This window comes from Sorex fumeus, unplaced genomic scaffold, assembly GCF_029834395.1.
Source record: "Sorex fumeus unplaced genomic scaffold, SorFum_2.1 ptg000051l, whole genome shotgun sequence".
Classification (NCBI taxonomy): domain Eukaryota; kingdom Metazoa; phylum Chordata; class Mammalia; order Eulipotyphla; family Soricidae; genus Sorex; species Sorex fumeus.
In genome coordinates, this window is record NW_026606108.1 from 38,445,610 (window position 1) to 38,471,667 (window position 26,058).

The window sequence follows — 26,058 nt, forward strand, 5'->3', positions numbered from 1 at the left end:
CCTCGAGCAGACACCAGTAACGTCTCCATTCGTCCTATCCGAGATTTTAGCAAGTGCCACATTGGAGGCTCTTTCAGGGAAAGGGGAATGAGATCCATCATTGTTACTGGGTTTTGGCATATTGAATACGCGACGGGGAGCTTGCCAGACTCTGCCGTGCGAAGCCCAAAGCACTGTAGCACTGTCCTCCCATTGTTCATCAATTTGCTCGAGCAGGCCCAGTAATGGCTCCATTGTGAGACTTGTTGTGACTGTGTTTGGCATATTAAATACGTCATGGGTAGCTTGCCAGGCTTTGCCGTGCGGGCAAGATACTTTCGATAGCTTGCTGGGCTCTCCGAGAGGGGCGGAGGAATCAAACCTGGCTCGGCCAGGCTGGCCACACGCAAGGCAAATGCCCTATGCTCAAAAAATAACAATAAATAAATAAGCAGCAGCAGATACATAAGGGGCATGCTTAAACAACCACATGGAGGTCAGAGCAATGATACAGAGGGTAGAGTAGTTCCCTTGCACAAGGCCAACCTGGGTCCAATCCCTGCATCCCATATGGCTCCCTGAGCCCACCACAAGTGATCCCTGAGTACAGACCACGAGTGATCCCTGAGTGCAGACCACAAGTGATCCCTGAGTGCAGACCAGGAGTAAGCCCTGTGCACATCAGGTGTAGCCCAAACAAACAAAAATGTTTCATTTTTTCTAAAAAAGTAGTGGGACAGTGACAGAACACATAGGCATGGAAATTGATACAGCTGGAATAGCAGATGGTGGGTACCTCTGAAGGCTGCTAAACGGAAGTGTTCTCTGAACAACACAGTGGAAAGTAGTACAGTGTCTTCAAGGAAGGTAAAATAGAGAGAGGGGTCTCCTGTAACAACTAAGTCAGTCACAGGAAACAGAGGAAGCAGTAAGGCTCAGCAAGGCAGATACTGAAGAAGGTTGGCAATAAATATATACAAAATGGCATTCTCTTGGATTTTTTTTTTAGGTTCATGGTTGTTTTTATTGATTGAGGTTTCAAGAAATTTTTATTTTATTAGTGAAACACCATGAGGTACAACTGTAGACTTACAAATTTTTGTGCTTGGGTTTCAGTTATATAATGATCGAGTACCCATCCCTCCACCAGTGCCCATTCTCCACCACCACTAATCCCAGTATCCCTCCCACCCCCCTCTCTTGAATTTTTTTTAACCAATTCAGATAGATCCTCCTTTCAAATAGAGAAGTTTTTCCTTATTCATTTCATTCTGTGAGAAGTAAGGCACAGGCTATTATTATTATGGTGTTCATAGGTGATACAATGACATAGGACTCACTGAACTAATTCAGCAGATTTAATGTAATGGGGGGTAGCCAATCCTCTGGGCTTTTTCTCCTCTCCCTCCTGCACTGCTACACTGAACCACTGTTAAATCTCAAAGGGAATGAGAGTCAACTTGAGCACACAAGCCATTTCAGTGTATCTGACCCTGACCTTGCACACGGACCAGAAATGGGCTTATAAATTAGAAGAAAGCTGTGACAGAAGTCAAAGTTCCCTTAATGAGCTAATTGTTTCTTGTCTAGCTAAAGAGCAGAAGGCAGGAGACAAGAATACAATGTCAGAGGCCCCAGGCAGCCTCTGCACCAGCAATCCTATTCCCTTAAAATCTTTTGGCAGTACCCAAGAAACAAGCCTGTTGGCTCAGGGAAAACTGAGGAAACTAAGAAAGACTGTGGAGAGCTCCTCATCATCCACTGCTTTCAGCCATGCAGGAGTCAGTTGGGAGTGTTGATAGATAAGTTATATCATCAAAAGACCTGAGGTCATGGTAAAGATAAAATTGGCTTTGTCAGAGGCCACAGAGATAGTGCAGCTTAGGGTATTTACTTTGAAAGCAGCCAACCTGAGTTCCACCCCGGTACCCTATATGATCCACAGAGCACTGCCAGGAATGATCCCTGAGCACCACCAGATGTGATACAAAAACAAAGATTGGCTTTGTCAGAAGAATTTATTCTATAAGGTGAGCTGAGGAGTTTTTCTGCCTTCGGCCATTTGGATATTTATTACTGATGGACACAAAATCTAGAGCATCACGTTATCAGGGCCAGACCTGATTTCACCAGCTATACAGGGCCTGAGGGCTGGACATTCCCAACTCCTGCTCTAAGTTTTGGTCAGAATGTAGAAACTATTATATTATCATTACTGATAAGCCAGAGCACTAAACACTGTGCCAGAGGGAATGCTTTGTTTATTTATTTTGCAGGCAACTACATCTCTATAGATCTTGAAACTAAGATTTAAAGGGCCAGGAATGTGGCTCTCACGTTCCTTGCATGCATGAGGCCTGGGTTCATGTACCACATGGCCCTCCAGGCATCACCAGGTATAAAATTCTGGTAGGCCCCAAGGATCACTGGGCCTGAGCACTGCTGGGTCCCATCTTGGCTGACAGCTAGTAAGCACTTGATCACTTGACTCATGGATTTGCTCAAGCAGGCGCCAGTAACATCTCCATTCATCCCTGTCCCATGAAGAGCCTCAAACCGATCATTCAGGGTCTTGATGAAGAAGTCTGACCATCTCGTAGGTGGGCAGCCACGCGATCTTTTGATGTCCTGTGGAATCCTGTCAGTAATGGCTCTAGTCCAGCGGTTGTCTCCAAATCTCATTGTGTGTCCAACTCATCTGATTTTCAACGCCTTGGCAAACGAGACAGCATCCCTGATTCTTGAACATCGACAGAGGTCAGAACTCTGGATTCTTTCTCTCATTTGAATGAAGCGTGATACTCCAAGCACAGCTCTTTCGATTTCTCTTTGGGAAACCCAACTAGCATTCGCATCCTGTTTTCATAGGGCCCAGGTCTCTGAGACATATGTTAATGCAAGAACAGTGGAATCAAAGAGATGTGCCTGGAGCCAGAGGTTCTTTGTCCTCTTAGCTATTTCTTCAACACTCTTGAAGGCATTCCAAGCCATTGTCTTCCTCCTGCACAACTCAGGTGCCAGGTCATTCATCACGTTGACTTCTCAACCTAGGTACTGTTGCATTTGGAGATGTTCATTCCATTGAGAGAGAATGAAATGTCAGGAACAAGACCGTTCCTCATAAACATTGTCTTCATGAGATTCAGCTATAGTCTGACCTTTCCACACTCACTGTCGAAATTGGCTAGGATTTGTGCCACTTGGCTAATGTTTGGTGTTATTAGAACGATGTCATCAGTGAAGCGGAGGTGCTCAGTTGCCAACCATCTATCTTCACTCCCATTCCTTCCCATTCCAGTGCTCGCAAGAGGTTCTCAAGGGTGGCACTGAAGAGTTTCAGTGAAATGGTATCATCATGCCGAACCCCCCTCTTGACATGGATGATCACTTCCTTATAGAATGGTGAGATACTGGTAGTGAATCCACAATATAGCTCACGGAGGATCCTGATGTATTGAGTCTGAACGTCCTGTTTGGCTAGGGCTTCAATGACCACTTCAGTCTCAATAGAATCAAAGGCCTTCTTTAAATCAAGGAACATTAGAGCGGCATCTTGAACTCCTGAGAAACCTCAGTGAGCTTGATTATCGTGTGGATATGGTCGATCATGCTGAATCCTTTGTGGAACCCAGTTTGCTCGCATAGTTGTCCTTCATCTAATGTACTGCCAATCCTATTCAGGATGACTCGAGTGAACAGCTTGTAGACAACAGACAACAGGTAGATCGAGCGATGGTTGCCAATGACGTGGATGTCTCCCTTCTTGTACAGTAGTACAGTCCTGCTGGTTTTCTATTGATATGGAACCTTGCATTCAGACAGGTAGCGTGTGAAGAGCCAAGCCAGTGTATTGATGAGTACTGACGGCAGGTTCTTCAGGTGTTCGTGTGTGACCTTCTCTGGGCCAGGTGCTGTTTGCTTCTTTACCAATGAAATGGCATGTCAGATTTCAGAAGGGAGAATGTTGGGAACAACATATCCATTCTTCGGAATTTGGTATGTGGACAGGTGGACGTGGCTATCGAAGAGATCCGAGAAGAAGTCATGGGTAATCTTCTCTATTGCCCTTCTGGAAGATGTGATAGATCCATCTGGATGTCAGAGGGCAGTCATCTTGGTCTTGTAGTTGGCAAAGGACAGGCGGGTATTGTGAATGCTTTTCCTGGCTTCTGCCGCATAGGCCAGCACTGCTGCTCTTCTTTCTTTGAGGTCTTCCTTTATCGCTTCTCTGCACTGCTTTGTGAGCTCAGACATTCACTTGTGGTCGCCTGAGGCGTGCACCAAGCCACGTTGGCAAATGAGTTCAAGAGTTTTCGAAGACAGGCATCTTTTTGTGACTCTCTCTCGGTGTTCCTCACACAATCATGGAGGTGCTGAACTAGTCAACTGTATTCCTCATCAATGTTGTCAATAACAGCATCTTCCCATGTTGCTGCAATAGTGCCAAAGAGCTCCCAGTTGGTGGTCATTCTGGGAATTCCCTTCTTAAATTTTGCATCCCTTTCTGCCCGCTCTGTGAAGTAGAATTTTGCACAGAGACGGTGGTCCGATCCCATTTGGAATTTTGGGACAACAGCGACGTCAGACAAAACCATCAACTGAATATGATGTGGTCAATTTCGTTGTGGAAGCATCCACCAGGAGACTCCCATGTCCAACATTTAGATTCGGCCTTCTTGAATTGTGAGTTACCATGGATGGTCTTGGTCAACATGATAAACTCTGACAGTCTCTCACCCTGTTCATTCCAATCTAGACCGTTGGTCCCAATGTGGAGTTCTTCCACTGATCTTCTCAGCCCTATCTTGACATTAAAATCACCGACAATGATCTTATAGAAGGTGTGGTCTTCTTTATAGAACTTCTCCAGCTCCATGTAGTACTTCTCAATTTCTGCTTCATCATAATTGAATGTTGGTGCGTAGACAACGAAGATAGAAACTGCCGGCCGTGAGTCACATCTATTCAAGTGTAATCATCTGATTCAGGTTGTTAGGCATTCGAATGAATCAATGCTTATGGCCAAGTTTGTGTTGACAAGGACACCGACACCATCGATGCCTCTTTTGTCGCATGTTCCGAGGAAAAGTTCTTCTCCAGTGTCGAAACGGCGTGATGTGATTGATGCCTTCTTGTCTCGGTCAGACCAATGATGTTGTACTTGACCTTTCATGCTTGTACCATCAGGTCTTCGATGGATGCATACGATGCCAGCATACGTGCATTGAAAGTACAGTCACTTTTGTGCTTCTTTGTTTTGGCAGCCTAATTCGGCCTTGAGATTTTATCAGCCTTTCCTTCCTCATCCTTCTTAACACTGCCTTATTGGCGGCTCTTTCAATGAGGGGAATGAGACCCATTGTATTTACTGGTAAATACAGATAAATACCTCATCAGCAGACCTCCACTACCTCCACTATCTCCACTACCCAGTCACTGCCACGCTCCAGGACACTTTCTGGATGCTCTGGCTGAGACTCATGCACGAGTGAATCCCCACAGAATCAGGTAAACGGAACTCTGTGACCTTAGACTCCAGGCTCAACAGACCTGGGAACAGAGATCCTCTGCCTGCTCCCACCAATTTCAACAACCAAGGGATTAAAACCAGAAGAGCCACCCTACCCTGCCCTGTCTGTTTCAACCAACCTCCAGCGACCAAGGGATTACACACAGAAGACCCACCCTACCAGTACCAGATAAATACCTCATCGGCAGACCTCCACTGCCTCCACTACCTCCACTACCCAGCCACCACCATGTTCCAGGATGCTTTCCGGATCACGTGGCCGCTTTGTCATAAAACACTTAATATCCATCTCCCAAGATTACAGCACTGTACTTGATAGGGTTCAAATATGGTTTGAACCATAGGAACACCTGCAAGGGCGATTAGAGGCCGCCCTAAAAGCCTCTATCCCTCTCAGAGAGACTAGCAAGCCACCGAGAATATCCCACCTGCACGGCAGAGTCTGGCAAGCTATCTGTGGCGTATTTGTTATGCTAATAAGCAGAGGGCAGAAAAAGGAACCACTGCAACTGAGCTGTGATGTGTTTTGGTGGTACCAGGAACCAAACCAGGGTCTCATACATGTAAGGTACTGAGCTACATTTGGGCCAGAACTGTTAAGTGTAGCTTACTCCTGGCTCTGTGCTCTGGAGTTACTCCTGGCAATGCTTTTTAGAGTTCCAGGGATTGAACAAAGGTAACCTGCTTATTAGGCCTGCTGTACTATCTTTCCAGCTCTCTGGATTTTTTTTTTGAGAGACATAGTAAAAGTTCGCTTGGGTCACCGACAAGGTCTACTGGTAGACTGGTGTCATTCTTTTTGTGGGGTGCACAGGTGGTGATGCTCAACAATTATCCCTGGCTTAGTGTTTAGAGGTCACTCCTATGCTTGGAGAAGTATGTCAGGGCAGGGACTGACCCCAGGCCTCCTGTACAAAAAGCAAGCACTACAGACCATTGAGTTATATCTCCAGCCCCTAGACCCATTCTTTATAAAACATCAGTTCTATATTGAATTAAGACCCCTTTGATGCTCTCTTCTCGTCCAAAAACATCATGATTTTAGATTTTTAGCAGCTGGGCCAACAGATGGAGACAATACTTCTTGATTACAAACAAACCCAATTCCCCAAAAGGGGGGATGAAGAGGGACACACATTGGCCTTAAAAACCATGCCTAGGAGCTGGATCCCTTAAGTTTCCAATGTCTCCTACCCCCAGATCAAAGCATGACCAATCAATGTTGTTTGTATTGACTATCTGTCCTGCTTTATTACTTCCACTAAACTGAAGCAGTCTCATTTTCTAGAGTCTGCCCCCTTGGGGGACACTGCAATGAAAGGTGTAAAAACTGTTCTCAGAGGTAAAAAAGTCCACTTAAAATTCTATTGGCAGGACTGGAGCAATAGCACAGCGAGTAAGGCATTTGCCTTGCACACAGCCAAACTGGGTTAGATTCCCAGCATCCCATATGGTCCCCTGAGCACCTCCAGGAGTAATTTCTGAGTGCAAAGCCAGAAATAACCCCTGTTCGTTGCCAGGTGTGACCCCCCCCCAAAAAAAAAGCAAAATGTCTATTGGCATCAGCCATCCTCACTAGATCTTTGAGACTCCTCTCAGTATCTTCTTTCTCTCAAAAAGCAGAGACTACTTGCAGAGAAGTAGCTAGATGTAGACAGTGAACTGCTATCATGTTTCTCGATCTGGGGCAATAATTAAAAGACATGATTTTCATAACTCCCTCAGTTAAGACCTTGCCAGCAAGAAGATCTCAGAAACAAACTTCTTTCCATTTCTCTGTGGATAGGACATGCAACAAGGGTTAAATATCAGATACTACCCAACAGACACAGAGGCCAACAGAGGAAGTTCAGTTGTAAAACAGGGTGGCCTAGGAGGGCACCAGAGAAGCAAATGGACTTGAGAAGTTCAAAATTAGGAAGCCAGGGTGGTAGCTCTACTAGCAGAGCACATACCTTGCATGTCAAGGCACAGAGTTGGATCCCTGTCACTGCAAGATCCCTGGAAGCCAGGTACAGAGGTGGTATTAAGGAATGATAGAACCAAATATTCAAACCAGAGAGTCAACCAACTCTGAAATGAAGAGATCCAAACGTTAACAACTGAAATTAGAAAGGTGCCTGTCAAGAAGGCAGGCAGGAGGTCAGGGCAAACAAGGAGTGGGTAGGGATGGGAGGGAAACTGGGAACATTAGTGGAGGGGAGTTGACACTGATGGTGGGATCAATGCTGCAATACTGCATGTCTAAAACTCAAATATAAATAACTTTGTAACTCACTGTGACTGTCACTGTCCTCCCACTGTTCATAGATTTGCTCAAGTGGGCACCAGTAACGTCTCCATTCTGAGACTTCTTGTTACTGTGTTCGGCATATCAAATACGTCACAGGTAGCTTGTCAGGCTTTGCCGTGCAGGCGAGATACTCTCGGTAGCTTGCCAAGCTCTCCAAGAGGGGCGGAGGAATCGAACCCGGATCTGCCGGGTCGGCCACGTGCAAGGCAAACGCCCTGCCTGCTGTGTTACTGCTCCAGCCCAATGAAGACATCAGATTAAAAAGAAAAAAGAAGCCCTTCAATAATTACTTTAGACTATGAGGTAGCATTATCCTTGGTTACCGTCACAAGGAACTTTAGGTTCCAAACAACAGAAGAAAGTAACCTTCGAACTGACAGCAGCCCAAAACAGTGCTTTAATTTTTTTTTTAAGTGTCAATTTCTTCAGCTGTAAAATGGTGATATCAATCCTACAAGATTGATGCAAGAACTGGTTAAAATGTCCTCCTGGGCTTGGGTTTTTTTGTTGTTGGTTTTTTTTTTTGGTGGGGGGGGAGGGTCATTCGTTCATTTGTTTGGGGGCCATACCCCAGTAATACTCAGGGCTTACTCCTGGCTCTGTATTCAAGGATCACTACTGGTAGGCTCAGGGGGCCATATGGGATGCCAAGGATCAAACGTGGGTAGGCCATATGCAAGACAAATGCCCAACCCTCTGTACTACTGCTCTAGCCCCCGTCTCCCTGTTTTTATTAGTTGGTGTTTGAGACCTTAAAAAAAAAAAGAAAAAGCTTGTGACTGGAGCAGGATATACAGTACAGGGATTAAGGTACTTGCCTTGCATGCAGCTTGTCCCAGTCTGATCCTCTGCACTGCATATAATCACCTGAGCACCACCAGGAGTGATCTGGAAGCAAAGAGTCAGGAGTAAACCCTGAGCAAGTCAGAAGTGCCCCCCAAACAAAACTACAAATACACACCAAAAAAAAAAAAACTTATGGTAGGCCAGAGAGACAGTTCAGTGGGATGAATATATGTTTTGCCTGTGGGAGGCCAGAATCAATCTCCAGCACCACGTGGTTCCCCCAAACACTGCTGGGAGTCACACCCAGATACAGAGCCTAGAGTAGCCCCTGAGCACTACCAGCTGAGGCTCAAAAAGTAAACAAAAACAAAAACAAAATTAAACATCAAAGCCACAGGGAGTAACTGAAGATGAGAACTGACCTGGCCAATATACCACACCCTGGTCTACAAACTTCCTTTGGAAACCTAAGGAACTATTAGTCGGAGCTGAACATGGGTCTCATACAACTGGATTCTCATCTCCAAAGAAGAAAACTGGGCAAATAAGAATGTCACGTATAAAGTCTTCACAAGTCAAAAAAATTCCACTTGGTTCTTCACATGTGTCCCAAGCAGCTTGAATATTCACAATACTTTTGCCATAATGACAAAGTCAGTTAAACATGATATCAGGAATCAGGGATAGCCTAAAGTCCTATTTGAAGGTCAATAGGCTATTTTCTCCTTCCCTCCTCAGCAGTGATGAAAGTAAATGAGGAAAAAAACAAGGCAAGATATTCTCTCTTTAGACCACATATAATTAAAATAAGAAGATCTATGTGATCTATGCAGCTTAAGACCGACTCAGAGAAGGATAAAGTATTCATCCTCACTCCAAAAAATAAAAGATTAGCTCCACAAGGACAGGCTTCCAAAATGACACCAAATCCAGGAGTTAGAGATGCCTGTGCTACAGTGCATGATCTAAGTACCAGGAAAGGCCCTTCAGGAAGATGCGCAGGAATACACAACCAAGGGGCTGGCACTGTAAAAATCTTCAGATTAGCTCTCCTGAAAAGAGGCTTACTCCAAGAGGTTGACTGGCAGACAGCCTCTACAGCACAGATTCCCTTAGAAAAGGATAAAAAGAAGAAAAAGACAGGAGCCAAGGATGAGCAGGTCAGAGCACGAATCCACAAGCATAATGAAGAAGGAACCAAGCAGTATCTCCTAGTTTAGAAAAATATACAACTTGCTATTGGAGACTGTCTTCATTTTTTTGGTGGTTGTGTTGTTCTTATATATATTCTCATTGAAGGCAAGTCTTCATTCTTTAAGAACAAAACAGCTATGCATTACATTTCTATGTAAAAGGAGCTACCATGTACATTTTCTCATTTACCCACTCTTCAAAGTTAAGAATTATTGCCCTTTTGAGTCTGGGAGATAGTACAGTGAGTGGGGCATTTGCCTTGCATATAGTTGACCAGGGTCAATTCCCAAAACCCCATATGGTCCCTGGAGCCGCCAGGAGTGATCTTTAATGCAGAACCAGGAGTAAGCCCTGAGTACTGCCCCAAATCCAAAAAACAACAAACAAAAAAATTATTGCCATTTTTATGCAACGGAAAACCAAACCTAAGCAGTGAGATCATTGTCCAAGATTACAGAGGTAATAAAACTCATGCTCACTACACCCCAAGAATCATCATTTTCATTACAAAGACAGCAGGAATGGAAAAAAAACAGGATTCAAGATACTTTTAGGAATGGCGAAATAGTACAGTGGGCAAGACTTGCCTTGAATGTGAGTGATTAGGTTTGTATTACCATCATCCCATATGGTACACTGAGCACTGCCAGGAGTGTTTCCTGAGTTCAGAATCAGTAATAAGTCCTGAGCACGGCTGGGTATTTTGTGAATACCCAAACAAAATACTTTCAACCCTGGGATACCACACCCTTACTATTCATGTAATCCTCATTCCCAAAAGCTGGAAAGTGGGAGCAACAGGTCTTTTCTAGAGGCAATATAATCATAACAACACATATTTAGCAGATTGAAGTCAGTAAATATCACTCAACCCCCTCAATAGATGCCCCCAAAAAAAACCTCAAACTCTAATAAAACTAGTGTAATGACAAATTCTTTTACACCTAATGACCATATACTCAACCAATAACCACAGAGCAAGGCCTGGTGCGCACTGTACAAACGTCAATTCCAATATTCTCATGCACCGGCCTCCATCAAAATCTACCCAATCCTGGGGGACTCTGGTAGAGGGAAGTGGACACTGGTAAAGGAATTGGTGTTGGAACAAAGTAGGTAGGCCTGAAACTCAATCATAACTTTGTAATTCAAGATGATTCAATAAAAATCAAAGGAAAACAATCTACCCAATTCCTAAATGTGACTACACCTTTATCAGAAAATGAAAAAGGAAATAGCATTTTTTCCTTTTAGCGGGAAGAAAGCTAAAAAAAAAACAAATACAGAACATCTTTCAGTCAAAAACAAACATTTTTACAATCACATCTATTTTTCTCTTAGCAAATATGGAGGATTTGTCTTCCTCCTGCCTACCTTAGACTGGGTTAATCAAGCCCTCTCAATCTCTCAGTATAACTTTAAGTTTTATTTTACTGAGGTGCGAAAAACAACTGGCCTTGAATCTAGCCAGGCAACTTAAAATTATTTATCAGAAAACTGATGTGACATATAGGTCATCAATATTCTTGTAAAGGCCTCCAAGGGCCGTCTAGCTCCTAACGGTGCAGAGAAAGCCGACATTCGGCGCTCGGCACTTTTTTACTCCTGTTTTTCCTCCCCTGAAGCCCATATATCATTTCATTCTCGTCTATAAAGAACCTACAGGCGAAGATTTCAGGATCATCCTTAATTAGAACCAGCAGGGGAGAAGTGCAGGCGCCCGTGCCTTGATCTGAGCTCCCTGGGGACGTACACAACCTGCCGAGATCGAGACACACCAACGCCTGTAACCTTTACTTAAGGTCAGTCATCCGTCTACCAGGGCCAAGGAAACCAGGAGACAGAAGTGCCAAGTGCCACGAGGTTAGGATGCGATTCCATATGTTGGGAGAAGAAAACACGAGAGGTCTCGGGCCCGAAGCAAAATATGAGCACGGGAGAAGTTGGACAGCTGCTGCAGGGCCCGAGAGAAGGAAACGAACACGCCACACGCGGAGACAAAAGTCTGTCAGACGCCGCGGCCTCGTCTCCGGACTCCTGAGAGAGGTTCCTGGGAACGTTTGGAGTGGGAGAGAAGGGACAGCGTCCCTCGGGCTCAAGAGGCCAAAGTTGCCCTGAATGTGGGTAGGGGGGTGTGAGGGAAGCCGCCGGAGCCGCTGACGTGAAGAACAACCCCTAGCCCAGCTGCAGTCTCACCGCCCCTACCTTCGGCTTGCCCCAGACAGCCGAGGGACAGATACAACTCCCACAATTCCAGGGGGGCGCAGCGGAAACCAACTCCCCCTGCGCAGACGCGGCGGCGACCGTCGGAGCCGGAGAACGCGGCTATTGCGTCACCGGGCGCCGGGTCCAATGACGGCCGGCCAGGAAAGCGGGCGGCCGCTTCGCTCTCCGCCCGGCCTCCAGAGCAGTTAGCCACGCCCCTTCCTGTTTGGCCCCGCCCACAGCGCCAACCTCCTGGATCGAAGCTGCGTTTACCGATCCCCTCTGTATCCCTCCACCACGTTCATTTCCCTGTCCCCTCTTTCTGTATCCCTCCACCGCGGTGAGCCGACAACAAGAGACTTCCTCGGGCCCGGGTTTTGGTTTCAATCTAGGTTCACAGAAAACCCCCAGGATTTTTCCCTCCCTTTTTTCCAGTAACCGAAGAAATCAGAGAGGTCGGGAAGTAAAAATAAGCTGTTGTGACTTCGTTGAGTCAAGCAATAAATAGTCCTTTGAGAGTTCATGCTAAATAGGCCACGTGTCAACTTTATATATCCTGAAAATTGTGCAGATTCTTGGGTCCAGGGGATGCTGGCAGTGCCAAGGGGCCATGCGATCCCAGGGATCAAATCCAACCTTATTCATGTGACCCTGTCCACTGAGCTATCTCCACACCCCTCAAATGTGTATTTTTGACAACGAAGTAATTATTTAAAATGAATTAAAAGGTCACCTGAAAATGTTAATTCTGCTCTACCACCAAATATGTTATTTGGTATGCATCAGGTGCTGCATGTGATTGTATCCCATAACTAGTATGAGTACTGACCCCATCCTTTTCTGGGTTTTGTTTGTTTTTAAAGGTAAGGTAAAGGCCCTCCTGTTGATCGTCGATTTGCTCGAGCGGGCCCAGTAACGTCTCCATTGGAGACTTTGTTGTTACTGTGTCTGGCATATCGAATACTCTCGGTAGCTTGCCGGGCTCTCCAAGAGGGGCGGAGGAATCGAACTCAGGTCGGCCATGTTGGCCGCTTGTAAGGCGAACGCCCTACCGCTGTGCTATCGCTCCGATAGCACAGCGGTAGGGCGTTTGCCTTGCACGCAGCCAACATGGCCGACCCGAGTTCGATTCCTCCGCCCCTCTCGGAGAGCCTGGCAAGCTACCGAGAGTATCTCGCCCGCACGGCAGAGCCTGGCAAGCTCCCCGTGACGTATTCAATATGCCAAACACAGTAACAACAAAGTCTCCAATGGAGATGTTACTGGGCCCGCTTGAGCTTGAGTTTGTTTTTAGAGAGGGTGCACATCCGGCTGTGCTTAAGGCCTACTTCTGGCGGTGCCATATGAAGCACCAGAGATTGAGTCAAGGCAAGTACCCTACTTCCTGTGCAATCTCCCAGACCCCTGTCCCACCCTTTTAACAGAAGGGGAAATTGAAGCTTAAAGAACTTATTCCAGGTCATATAATCAAAACGTGGGAACTGAAGCCAGTTGTAGATGTGTCCGGTAGACCTGCTCTTTCCACTTCCCCATTCTGTCAGACCTTTCCCTTGCCTAGAGATGCTTAAACTGACATAAACTGTGGAGTGTCTTTGTTCTGCAAGAGCCCAGACACAGTGACTCCTAGTCATTCAGACCCTCCTCTACATGGCAGGGATCCCTAGAGTAAACAACCAACCAGTTTATGTAGTTCCCTTCCATTTCCCTGTGTCACCTAAGCTAGCAGTTTATTATCTTTGTGATTTCTGTTTACTTCACGCAGATAAAAAATTAACATGTAAATACTTAGCAAACCTTGGTAGATCTGGAAATGGAGAACAAGTTACTGGGCAGTAATTGTGTGCGTACTTGGGGTAGAGGGAGGCACACCCAGCGTTACTCAGGTATTATTTTTGATTTTGTGTTCAGTGATCACTCCTGGGGGACTCCAGAAACCGTATGAGGTGGCAGTGATCAAACAGTACTATTGCTCCACCCCTTTGAGTGAATACTTCAGGTTTGTGGGGAAGATCTACATTCTTCCCAGAAGTGGGTAGGAGAAGGTAGGGGACCACATCACCATAGAAGATTCAGAAGACCAGTGAGTGTAGCTGGCCTAGGAAATAATTCTAGCTTATGTGACCATGTCATAGCATGAGGACATATACTAAATGTTCCACTAATACCTATTGCAGGGGTTGATATCAAGGATATACAAAATACTGGTTGAACTCCACAAGAAGAAAACATCCAACCCCATGAAAAAAAATGGGGCGACAAAATGAACAGAAACTTTCTCAAAGAAGAAATCTGAATGGCTAAAAGACACATGAGAAAATGCTCTACATCATTAATCATCAGGGAGATGCACTTCAAAACAACAATGAGATATCATTTCACACCACAGAGACTGGCCCACATCCAAAAGAACAAAAACAACCGGTGCTGGCGTGGATGTGGCAAGAAAGGGACCCTCCTTCACTGCTGGGGGGAATGCCGACTGGTTCAGCCCTTTTGGAAAACAGTATGGATGATTCTCAAAAAATTAGAAATCAAGCTCCCATTTGACCCAGCAATACCACTCCTGGGAATATATCTCAGAGATGCAAAAAAAGTATAGTCCTGAGTGCCCAAGAACAGATGACTGGTTAAAGAAACTTTGGTACATCTACACAATGGAGTACTGTGTAGCTATTAGAAAAGATGAAGTCATGAAATTTACATACAAGTGGTACTACATGGAAAGTATCATGCTAAGCGAAATGAGTCAGAAAGAGAGGGATAGACATAGAAAGATTGCATTCATCTGGGGAACATAAAGTAACAAAATAGGAGACTAACACCCAAGAGTGGACAAGATTAGTACCAGGAGGTTTGTTCCATGGCTTTGGAGGCCAGCCACACACTCTAGTGGAAAAGGGAGCTCAGATAGAGAAAGGAGCACCAAATAAAGGGTGTTGGGAGGATCTTCCCAGGATGGGAGAAGCATGCTGAAAGTAGACTATAGACCAAACATGATTGCCACTCTATGCCTCTTTTGCAAATCACAACACCCAAAAGGAGAGAGAGAACAAAAGGGAATACCCTGCCACAGAGGCAGGGCGGGATGGGGGGTGGAAGGGGTACTGGGACCCGTGATGGTGGAAAATGGGCATGGGTGGAGGAATGGGTGTTTGATCATTGTACAACTGAAACCCAAGCACAAAAATTTGTAAATCTACAACTGTACCTTATGGTGTTTCACTAACAAAAAAATTTTTTAACAATGTAAATGATGGGGGCTGGAGCAATAGCACAGCGGGTAGGGCGTTTGCCTTGCACACAGTCAACCTGGGTTCAATTCCCAGTATCCCATATGGTCCCTTGAGCACCGCCAGGGGTGATTCCTGAGTGCAGAGCCAGGAGTAACCCCTGTGCATCGCCAGGTGTAACCCAAAAAAGCAAAAAATATAAATGATGGAGAATGGGCACTGGTGGAGGGATGGGTACTGGACCATTGTATAACTGAAACCCAAGCACAAAAATTTGTAAGTCTACAACTGTACTTCATGGTGTTTAGCCAATAAAAATTTTTAAAAAATACCTATTGCATCAATTATATGTTACAGAATGAACATATTAATTACAATTGTGTCTGACATAAGTTATAAAAAGGATAAGATGCTACAAGAGTAAGATGCTTTAAAAATAGAATAAATCTGAGGCCAGATCAATAGTACAGCGGGTAAGGTGCTTGCCTTGCACATGGTCAACCTGAGTTCAATCTCTGGCATCCCATATGGTTCCCTAAGACCACCAGAAGTAAATCCTGAGCGCAGAGCCAGGAGTAACCCCTGAGCATGGCTAGATGAGGTCAAAATATAAATAAATAAATAAATAAATAAATAAAATTCAAGTAAATAGAATAATTTCAAGTCCTCGACTGAAAAATAAATTCCTAGACCAAGAATCCAGCTGGTTACATAGCTGTCAGCACACACACAAACCACGGTTTTTTCTAGAGACATACCTAACCAGCTAAGGTGTGTGGAAAAGGGATATTTCTGTCTGCCTTCACCCCAGAGCCCAAACTTAGAAAAGTCCTTACTGAGAACTATCTTCCCAGGGAAACTTGCTCAGCTTGCCTAAGCTTGCTGAGCTGCTACGACTCAGTAGGTTGGACCAGGGCTAAGCAAACAGCCCTACTCTCGTGGAGTCCTTTTTAGGAGGGAAGTTTGCAGTCCAGGGATCAGAGAGGGCAGTGGTATCAATGCATAGTGTTTTCTTTTGATTCTATGTATTATGCTTACAATTCAACAGAAATTAGGGTCAGATAATATAGCAGGTAGAGAACTTGCCTTGCACACCAAGTTTCACAATCACGACCATCCTGTTATTCGTTGATTGCCTCGAGCAGGCCCCAGTAACGTCTCCTTCGTCCTAGCCCTGAGATTTTGTTTTTTAAAAAAAAGTGCCGTATTCAAGGCTCTTTCAGAGTTAGGAGAATGAGACCCATCATTGTTACTGGTATTTGGCATTTGGGTACGCCACGGGGAGTTTGCCAGACTCTGCCGTGTGGGCAGGATACATTCGGTAGCCTGCCGGTTTGTCCAAAGTAGGAATGAGATAATAAGATGTCACGCGGCCGCATTTCCGGGAGCTGGGTTTTATAGTCTCTGAGTCTTGGCCGTTGATGGGATCACACAGTGCCAGGGGGCCAGTTGGTGGGTGTGACCCCCACCTACTGGAATTTGGAGGATCTGGGTGGAGGATGCTCAGCCCCGATCCGAGTAGGCTTGGAGATCTCAGCCCCGGGACCCACATGCCTTTGTTCCTCTGCCGGTACCTTCATGTGTGTGGAGAGTGGTCTCAGCATGGTGATGGCTGATTCTAGAGGTCTTTGGCTGCCGGAGCCCTGGTCGGGGCGGGGAGGGAAACTCAACCCGCTCCCCTCCAAGGGGCCCCAGCGAAGACAGCCAGGCGCAGGGGCAGGAGACTCTTCCAAGCTTATCCAGGTTTAATTGAGTTTGATCCCTGGCATCCCACTTAATGCCTGAGAACTTCAAGGAGTAATTCCTGAATGTAAAGCCAGGAATAACCCCTGAGCATATCCCAGTGTGCCCCCACCCACCCAAATTGTTTCTCTTAAGACCAGAAAGATGGTATAGTGGGTAAAGTGTTTGCCTTGCACACAGCCAAGCAGGGTTCAACCCTCCCACACTGCATATGGTCCCCTGAGCACCTCCAAGGAAGAATCCTTGAGCACAGAACCATGAGTAAGCCTTGAACACTGCTGTGTATGGTCCCAAAACAAAAAAGGAATACAATTTCTTTTAAATTAAGTAAGCAACCAAAAAGCCATCTCTCCTTGTATCTCTGTTGGAGAATTTCCAAGTTCCATTTTCACTCTCGAGGAGAGCAAAAACTTGGAAGGCCTGAGGAATCACCTTCAACCTGGACACCATCAATCAGGGAAACCACAGCACCCAGCCCTGGAGTCCTGGGTAGGCAGAGATTTATGTGATCAATCTGGCCTTCCCACAAGCAAAATGTGTTGAGTTGATAGATCATTTCTCCCTGATCAGTCCTTCTCAATTAATCTCCCACAAGGTTGATACCCAGTTGTTTGAAAGCATTCTGAGTTTCAGGAATGGACCTCTGCTCTCTCTGGATGGCTCTAAAATGTAAAGTGTAACAAATGAAGCTCTGGCTCTATCATCCTCCACATTGTCCTGCCTCCCACTCTCTGACCCTTCTTCTCTATCCCATTCCCACCACATCTATATATCACCCCCTTAAATCCTTCTAGACTCCAGATATTGGGGGAGGGAACCGCCCAGCTGTGCTTAGGAGATCCATGGGCCCCTCCTGGTGATTCACAGCCAAGTTGGCAGGTGGTTCAGTGCAAGGGCCTAAGGATTCAGGGCTAATGGGGCCCTGTGATGTGAAATTAACTCTTCAGGAGCTCAGGAACCTCGAGGGCCATGCTCAGAGGTGCTGAGTGGAGGGCCCGCCAGAGCTGCACCTGGCAGCACTTTGGAGACCATGTGGTGCCAGGGATCAAACCAAGGTCAGCTACATGCAAGATATATGCCTCAACCTTTGTACTATTTCTCCAGCTGCTGGACTCATATTCAAGTATTCAGATTTACATGAATGTGAACATTAAGCTATATTCCAGTCATAGCTTTAAAGACATATCTGTGAAATAGCACACCTCCGCGCCAGTTCTTTTCCTTAATGAGCTCAGGATCAGATGAGAGACACTGTAATGTAAACAAATCAAATCAAAATAGTCCAGTTGGAGAGATAGCTGAATGAGCTGGAGTACATGCTTCACATGAAGGAAGCAAGCCAGGAGTCACCTTTGTCAAATGTATGTTGTTGGTCCAAAAACAAAACAAAATCAAAAGAGTACAGCAGAGGCTATTAAACAAATATTTTTAAAGACCAATAAGAACTAGCTCAGGTGACCAGGAATATAGTTCAAAGGACTAAAGCACATGTCCTGTGTGTGGGAGCCCCAAGTATAGTCTCTGGTACAGCAATGGTCTGAGCACTACCAAGAACAACTCCTGAGCATGGCCCAGGAGTAATTCCAGAGCACTACCAGCTATGATCTAAAACACAGCAATAAGAATTAGCCCCATCAGTTGACATTTTTGTCTTTCTAGATCCCTCATGTACTAAAGCTGCACTCATCGTTGTATTTACTCCCAACATCTCTATGAGACTCAGATCAGATTTTATCTCCATTTATCAGATAACTTTTTAAAAATTATTCTTCCTTTAAAGCTATGCTGTCCAGGGCCTGGAGCATAGCAGGTAGGGTGTTTGCCTTGCACACGGCCAACCCAGGTTCGACTCCCAGCATCCCATACGATCCCCCAAGCACCGCCAGGAGTAATTCCTGAGTGCATGAGCCAGGAGCAATCCCTGTGCATTGCCGGGTGTGACCCAAAAAGAAAAAAAAAAAGGTATGCTGTCCAGTATAGTAAACAATAGTTACATGTAGTGTTTAGATTTAAATTAATTAAAATCCAATAAAAAGGGACTCAAGAGATGGCTCAAGGGATATGATGCTTACATTGCATGAAGCCAGGCCCAGTTCAATCCCCAGCACCAAATATGATCTCCCAGGGCCCCACCACAGCACAGAGCCAGGAACCAAAAGTAATCCCTGAGCACCACCAAGCAAGGCCCCAAAACAAACAAAAAACCCTAAACAATTTTAAACTCAGCATTTTAGCCACAGTTGCCTCATTTCAAGTGGTCAAGAGACATACATATTACCATATTGAACACCGTAGGCTGTAAAACATGTCATAGCCGCAGAGAGCTCCGCTGGGCAGCAATGTTTTAAGGATGCTGAGAAGCAGTCGAGGACAGGAGCATTAGCCAAAATGCTCAGCATTCCAGAAAAAGCTGTCAACATGAAAAAAGCAAGAGCCAGGAAAATGACTCAAAAAACTGAAGTGCAGTTTGCCTGAGGGAGGCCCAGATTACCTTCCCAGCACTGCTCCTGGACACTACTGGCTCTCCAACCCCACATCCCCCCAAAATTGTTTTTCTTTGTTTTGCCATACCATACCCTGCAATACTGAAAGGTTTTTCCTGGCTCTGCACTCAGGAATCACTCCTAGCAGTGCCCGGGGGACCATATGGGATGTTGGTGGTCGAAGCTGGGTCAGCGAGTGCAAGGCAAACCGCCCTACTGTTGTATTATAGCTCCCGCCTCATCATTTTTTTTCTTTTTGGGTCACACCAGGAAATTCTCAGAGATTACTCCTGGCGATGCTCCGGGGACCATATGGAATGCCGGGGATGGAACCCCAGTCGGCTGTATGCAAGGCAAACGCCATACCAGCTGTACTGTTGCTCCAGACCTCCTCATCAAGTTTTTTAAAAGGACAAAAAGCTGAGAGATAATGTGGAGGAGATCAAGAGGAAGCAGTTATCCAAACTGGGGGTACTCAGGGGACCAGGGATTGAACTAGCATTTTAAGGATGTTTCACTTCCTAGACTGCATTCTGATGGAGTGTAAGGGAAGGCAGCTAAGGCAGAGCAGAATGCCTTGTTGGGCCTAGGCTCACCTAAACTGATTTGGTGGCAGTGAAAAGTTCTAGATCTCAGAGTGAGAGAAAGAATGCTCAACAGGCTGGAGTACATGCTCTGTATGCAGGAAGCCCAGGTTCTGTCCCCAGAACCACATGGTTCCCCAAGCACAGCTAAGAGAGACCCCTGAGCACAGAGCCAAAAGAAGCCCCTGAGCATTGTCTGGTGTGACCCAAAAGCCAAATAAATAAGCATTAAGACCTTTTTTAAAAAAAAAGAATTTAGGCCTCTACCCCAGGAGACCACAAGGATCCTGGTGACTGTATTTTGCTTTATCTCTGGTTCACTTCTAAAGGTCTGAGTACCAAAAAAGAATAATTTTTAAACTGTATTTCTAATCCTTGTGAAAGGAATGTAAGAACTCTGGACATGAACCTCCTACCTGCCAGGAGGCCTGGACAGCTCCAGGGAACTTCAGCCAGGAAAAGGCCAGTAAATTTAATGTGCACTTGCTGTCAGCTAAATAGGACTCTCTAGTTCAAAGGAAAAGCATTCAAAAGAAAACCTAGAGAAGACAGACAAGATTTCAAAGAGTTCTCACTAATCAGCTCCCACTGAGGCCAAAGCAAAATCCCCAAAACCATGATTCGGTCTCCATGAACACGTCTGCCCATGTACCTACTCATGGACATAGACATCTGACAAACATGCAGCCTGCACCCACAAAGCCACAGAACCACACACAGGATAGAGAATGCCTCCATGGGGTCCTCTCCTGCCCCATAACAAAGCATCTTCAAATAATAGCCATGAATTGAGTAGTTTGAGCAGGGGTTGGCAGGGTGGCAAGTACATTGTCAGTGGGAGAGGCTGGTCTATTTATATGAATATTCACAAGAAGTATATGCCACAACAGACTGGTAGTTGAGGCTACTTTTTAAATTTTATTTCATTTTATTTTATTTATTTATTTATTTATTGCTTTTTTGGTCACACCCGGTGATTCTCAGGGGTTACTCCTGGCTCTGCACTCAGGGGTTACTCCTGGCAGTGCTTGAGGGACCATATGGGATGCTGAGAATTGAACCCATGTCAGCCACATACAAGGCAAAAAGCCCTACCCGCTGTACTATCACTCCAGCACCAACTATTTTTACTTTTTATTGAATCACTGTGAGATACACAGTTACAGAGTTCTTCATACAATGTTCCAACATCCATTCCTTCACCAGTGTACATTTCCCACCACTAATGAATGTCCTCAGTTTCCCTATCACCATCCCCCTATCCTCTAATCCCAGCCCCACCAATCACTGCAGGTCTGTTGAATTGCAACAACCATGGTGGATCCCTCACCCTGGTCCAATCTGTGTCTACCCATGCACAAAGGTCAGGGCTGCCTCTCTGAGCAGGAAGCTGCAGTTGCTATGGGGTGTGCTCCAAATGCACCCTGGGCATGGTGATAAGCCACTCAGCACAATCCTGGTTCAGCAAAAAAATAATGGGGAAACCCCTCCCCCCTCAAACACTGTCCCTCAAGAAGATCCCCCAAGAACCAAAGCTTCAGGAGAGCACAGAGAATCACTAAGATGTGCTCCATGGCTTGTCTCAGAACATAAACTCATCAAATTCACTATCACTGTCAACTGAGAGCCGACTTTCAGTGCCATCTAAGAACAAGCTATGAAGACAGACAGACACAGGTCAAGTTCTGCCTGCCTGTTCCTAACCAAGCAAGTTGCTTTTCCCTAAACAACTTTGGAAAGATATCTTCTCATCTATAAAATAGAGAGAAAATCAATACTCACCTCAATGACTGTTAAGGAGATTAATTATAAGAATGTATAAAATGTACTCTATGCCTAGCACATTAGGTATTGAAAAGATCTTAGTTATTAGTACTATTCTTTACATTACATATTGGCTCCACATTGTTTTAGAGGCTGAGCAAAGTTAAATCACACACAAATACACATGTGGGTACTTACACATTCACACAGGGGATCCTGCTTTATATTCCTATCTAGCACTCTAAGTACGCAATCCCAGACCTATACACGTAATATGCATCATGCCCAGCCTATGCAGGAGATGTTCTAGAAGGTTGGAAGAAGGATTGCTCAGGATGGGCCTGGAAATGACTCAGGAACTAACAGCATCTTCCTTACAAGCACTGTAGCACTGTAGCACTGTCCTCCCATTGTTCATCGATTTGCTCAAGCGGGCACAGTAACGTCTCCATTGTGAGACTTGTTACTGTGTTTGGCATATCAAATACGTCACGGGTAGCTTGCCAGGCTTTGCCGTGCGGGCGAGACACTCTCAGTAGCTTGCCGGGCTCTCCAAGAGGGGTGAAGGAATCGAACCTGGCTCTGCCGGGCAGGCTGCACGCAAGGCAAACGCCCTACCACTGGAGCTATCGCTCCAGCCTTATAAGCAGGTGGCCATAAATCCAAACCCTGGTGCTGCCCACTTGTCCCAAAGATCAACTCTACTGCACCTCTACTATTGAGACCCCCAGCACTGCATCTCCAGCACCCAGAATCTCAACTAGAAAGTGTGAGCCCCCCAGCAACTCCAAGACTAAAGATGTTCTAACACTGTGGCCGAGAGCACTGTGAGCGCTGCAGTGACCTCAGGCAAGCACTACAACCCGAATGTGCAAGACTGGGTTAGTGTTACCCCCAGCAGGAATGGGCACCAGCACCCCAGTCAATCATGTATAACCTTCCCCCTCGCCCCCCGTCACTGCAATCCCAACCCAATTGAGAGAAGTTGGAGGAAAAGACTCATTACTCAGAGAGATAAATCTTCCCTCCAATCAGCAGTGAAAAATAGAGGAAATGGAAGGTAGAAGAGCGACTCTGGGACAAAAAGTGCAGGGGTCTGTCCTGGAAATGGAATACAGCATCCTCTGAGCTGGGTAAGGATGACAAGTTGGATGTGGCTTTTCTCAGCAGCATCTTTATTACTCCATATGTTGGAACATGCAGTAGTCTGGCAGAGGCAACAAGGGGCTGGCCACATGCTACTAATCATTCTTATTTGTTTAGCTAGTGTGGCTTTCCATTTCCCCATGGCCTCTGCAGAGACGCCCTAGGTAGGAGGCATTGACACCAAGATCATTATGGAATTATGAGACCCATCGAACCATCATTAGAGCCGCTATGGGGAGATAAATCTTCTCTAGCTGGAACTGGATACACAGCCCTAGGAATTCTCTCATTCTCCCAACGTCCTCCTCAGGATCTGGCAAGCGTAAGAGATAGAGAGTGGTTTAGGGTTGAGAGGTCCTTTCCCAGAGCAGGAGATCAAGGGCTTTGGTCTTGTCCATTCCTCTCTATAGACAGCAACAAAAATAAAGAACATTAAACAATGTTGCAGCTTGTGAGGGATTCTCACATTCATTATTCCATTTGACTCTCATAGGAAGCCTGTGAGTCAAATGTTTTATATTGTTTTAAGTACCAGGGATCCAAGCGAGAGCCACTTCACAGGTGCAAGGGCTAATATCTACCCCTGAGTCACAAATTCAGTCCCAGTACTGTTTGGTTTTGCTTCTATTTGAGGGCACATCTGGTGGTGCTCAGGTACTATGCAGTGCCGAGAAATAATCCTCGGACTATGGCATGCAAAGCATGTGCTCTAACTTTCTGAGTGCTCCTCCAGGACCCAATTCAGAGGGTTTGTGTGTGTGTGTGTGTGTGTGTGTGTGTCACACCCAGCAATGCTCACTCAGGAATTACTCCTGGCGATGCTCGAGGGATGCAGGAGATCAAATCCAGCTCGGCCACATGCAAGGCAAATGCCCTGCCCATTGTACTATCTCTCTGACCCTAATTTAGGGGTTTTTTTTTTTTGTTTTTTCAGTTTTTGTTTTTGTCTTTTTTAAGTTTTCTCTTCTCTCATTACTGAGCATTGGAATTGCTGTGTCATAAGGTAACTTTATATCTCTTCCCATTTCTTTTTTTTTTTAATTTTTATTAGTGAGACACCATGAGGTGTAGTTGTAGACTTACAAATGTTTGTGCTTGGGTTTCAATTATACAATGATCAAATACCCATCCCTCCACCAGTGCCCATTTCCCACCACCATGGATCCCAGTATCCCTCCCACCCCCCATACCCCCCATCCCATCCTGCCTCTGTGGCAGGACATTCCCTTTTGTTCTCTCTCTCCTTTTGGGTGTTGTGATTTGCAAAAGAGGCAATGAGTGGTAATCATGTTTGGTCTATAGTCTACTTTCAGCATGCTTCTCCCATCCTGGGAGGATCCTCCCAACACCCTTTATTTGGTGCTCCCTTTTCTATCTGAGCTCCCTTTTCCCCTAGCATGTGTGGCTGGCCTTCAAGCCATGGAGCAAAATTCCTGGTACTAATCTCGGCCATTATTGGATGTTAGTCTCCTATTTTGTTACTTTATGTTCCCCAATATCTCTTCCCATTTCTGAATCAATGACTGTGACCAGGAGGTTGAAGTAGTTTGATTGGTCTAAGTAATGTGCTCTACTCCTGGAATCAACTTCACATGGAATGCCAAGAGATTGATGGTTCACCAGAAGGAGATGGGGTACAGTTATTGGAGGGAAAGCGTATGGAGTCTAGGCAGCAAATCCTCAGAGGACCCATGGAAATAACTACATGCACTGAATGCTGACTATGTGCCAGGCACTGCGCCAGGTACAGGTGTTATCTTATTTAACCCTCACAGCAAATCCACAAGGATTCTTCTGTCATTTCTATTTTATCTGGTGTTGGAAGAGAGAAGGGTTTAGAAGAGGAAATTGAGCCTCAAAAAAGCTAAGTTGCCCATGTTTATATATCTGGAAGTGGGAATTTGAACCCAGGTCTGATAGCAAAGCCAGGTGTCAGGGAAACAACAGATTTCAAATTGTGTTTAAATACAAATACTGGAAGTTCTTTTGTTTTGTTTGCCCACTTTTTATAATGATTGGAGAGAGTCTGTGCAACTGAAAATTTCCTTTCACATCAAAAACAGAGAAGAACAGATTTTTATAATGACAAAATTTCAGTTGACAATTTTTCTTTTGATTTCCAAGTGATGCTTCTGATTTTGTCAGATACAGCATCATTGGTCTTGAGATTAAATGACTCTGTTTCTCAGAAAAAAACCATGTTACTTGTTACCAACCATCTTTTTCCTTATATTGGTGGCCAGGGGGTGGCGGAGGAGGCAGTTCCCAAGCAGTGCTGGGACCCTGAGCCTCTCCCAGCAACATTCAATCAATCCAGCTGTCCAGCTGTGAATGTCTGATGGTTCAGTATTTGGCCTGATGATGATGTAGTACTGCTTCAGCCCAGCAGTGTCAGGGACTACTAGGGCTACATATGACAATATGGGAGGTAACCATCTTTTTTCCAATAGGTCTAGCATAAATTCAGCGAAATTCTTCTTATTCTGAGGTTAGGAAACGTTGAACTGTTCATCATGCTCTTAACCTTCAAATACAGCTTTTCCCAGGGGCTAGGGGTTGAAGGTGAAATTTGGGTCACATTTGGGCTGTGCTCAAGGCTCACTCCTGGTTGTGCTGAGAGACCACATGGGTGCTAAGGGTAAAACCAAAGTCAGCCACATGAAAGGCCCCCTCCACTATACTGTTTTAAGAGCTCTTCTCCCTGGCTTTTCTGTGGTCCTCCTAAACAGGGTCCAGACCAGAGACCTGACTCCCCCCCCGACTCCTTCAGACCATAGACTGACTAGATTTTTTATGAGATGGTGTAGGCAATAGATGCGATAAAGATGCAGCAGTTGAAAGGGTATAAATATTGAAATTTCCTTGCACTACTCCTGCCACCCTCTACCAGTTCCAAAATGTCAGCCTTTGGAATGTCACCGCTCAATCTCTTCCCATGAAACTGCATAATACTTAAGCTTCCTGCTAAGCTGCAGGTTCATGTCACCAACAAGCTCCTCAAGAGACTCCTCCCCACCATCCCTTCCACCCCAATACACACATCTCCGCCAAAGCAACTTGCATCCTAAGTCCTTGAAAGATTTACTGCCAGTACCACAGACAAATTAGTGAATACCCCAGC

General features: G+C 45.5%; 1 protein-coding gene across 5 annotated transcripts in view; it reads right to left on the reverse strand.

The window, feature by feature from the left end:
• Window positions 1-26,058, reverse strand: part of SIL1 (SIL1 nucleotide exchange factor) — a 372,411-nt gene that overhangs the window by 290,162 nt on the left and 56,191 nt on the right. Inside the window, exons 1-2 of one of the 5 annotated variants that reach the window (XM_056124476.1) lie at window positions 11,988-12,081; window positions 8,621-8,690 (exon numbers count right to left, since the gene is read on the reverse strand). The exons of 1 other annotated variant lie outside the window; for it this stretch is intronic. In XM_056124476.1, coding sequence (XP_055980451.1) covers window positions 8,621-8,661 — 41 coding nt within the window. In that variant the 5' untranslated portion in view covers window positions 8,662-8,690; window positions 11,988-12,081. Of the gene's footprint in view, window positions 1-8,620; window positions 8,691-11,445; window positions 11,570-11,987; window positions 12,124-26,058 lie in introns of those variants that run through there. 3 more of the 5 variants (XM_056124477.1, XM_056124480.1, XM_056124478.1) reach the window with 3 other exon arrangements.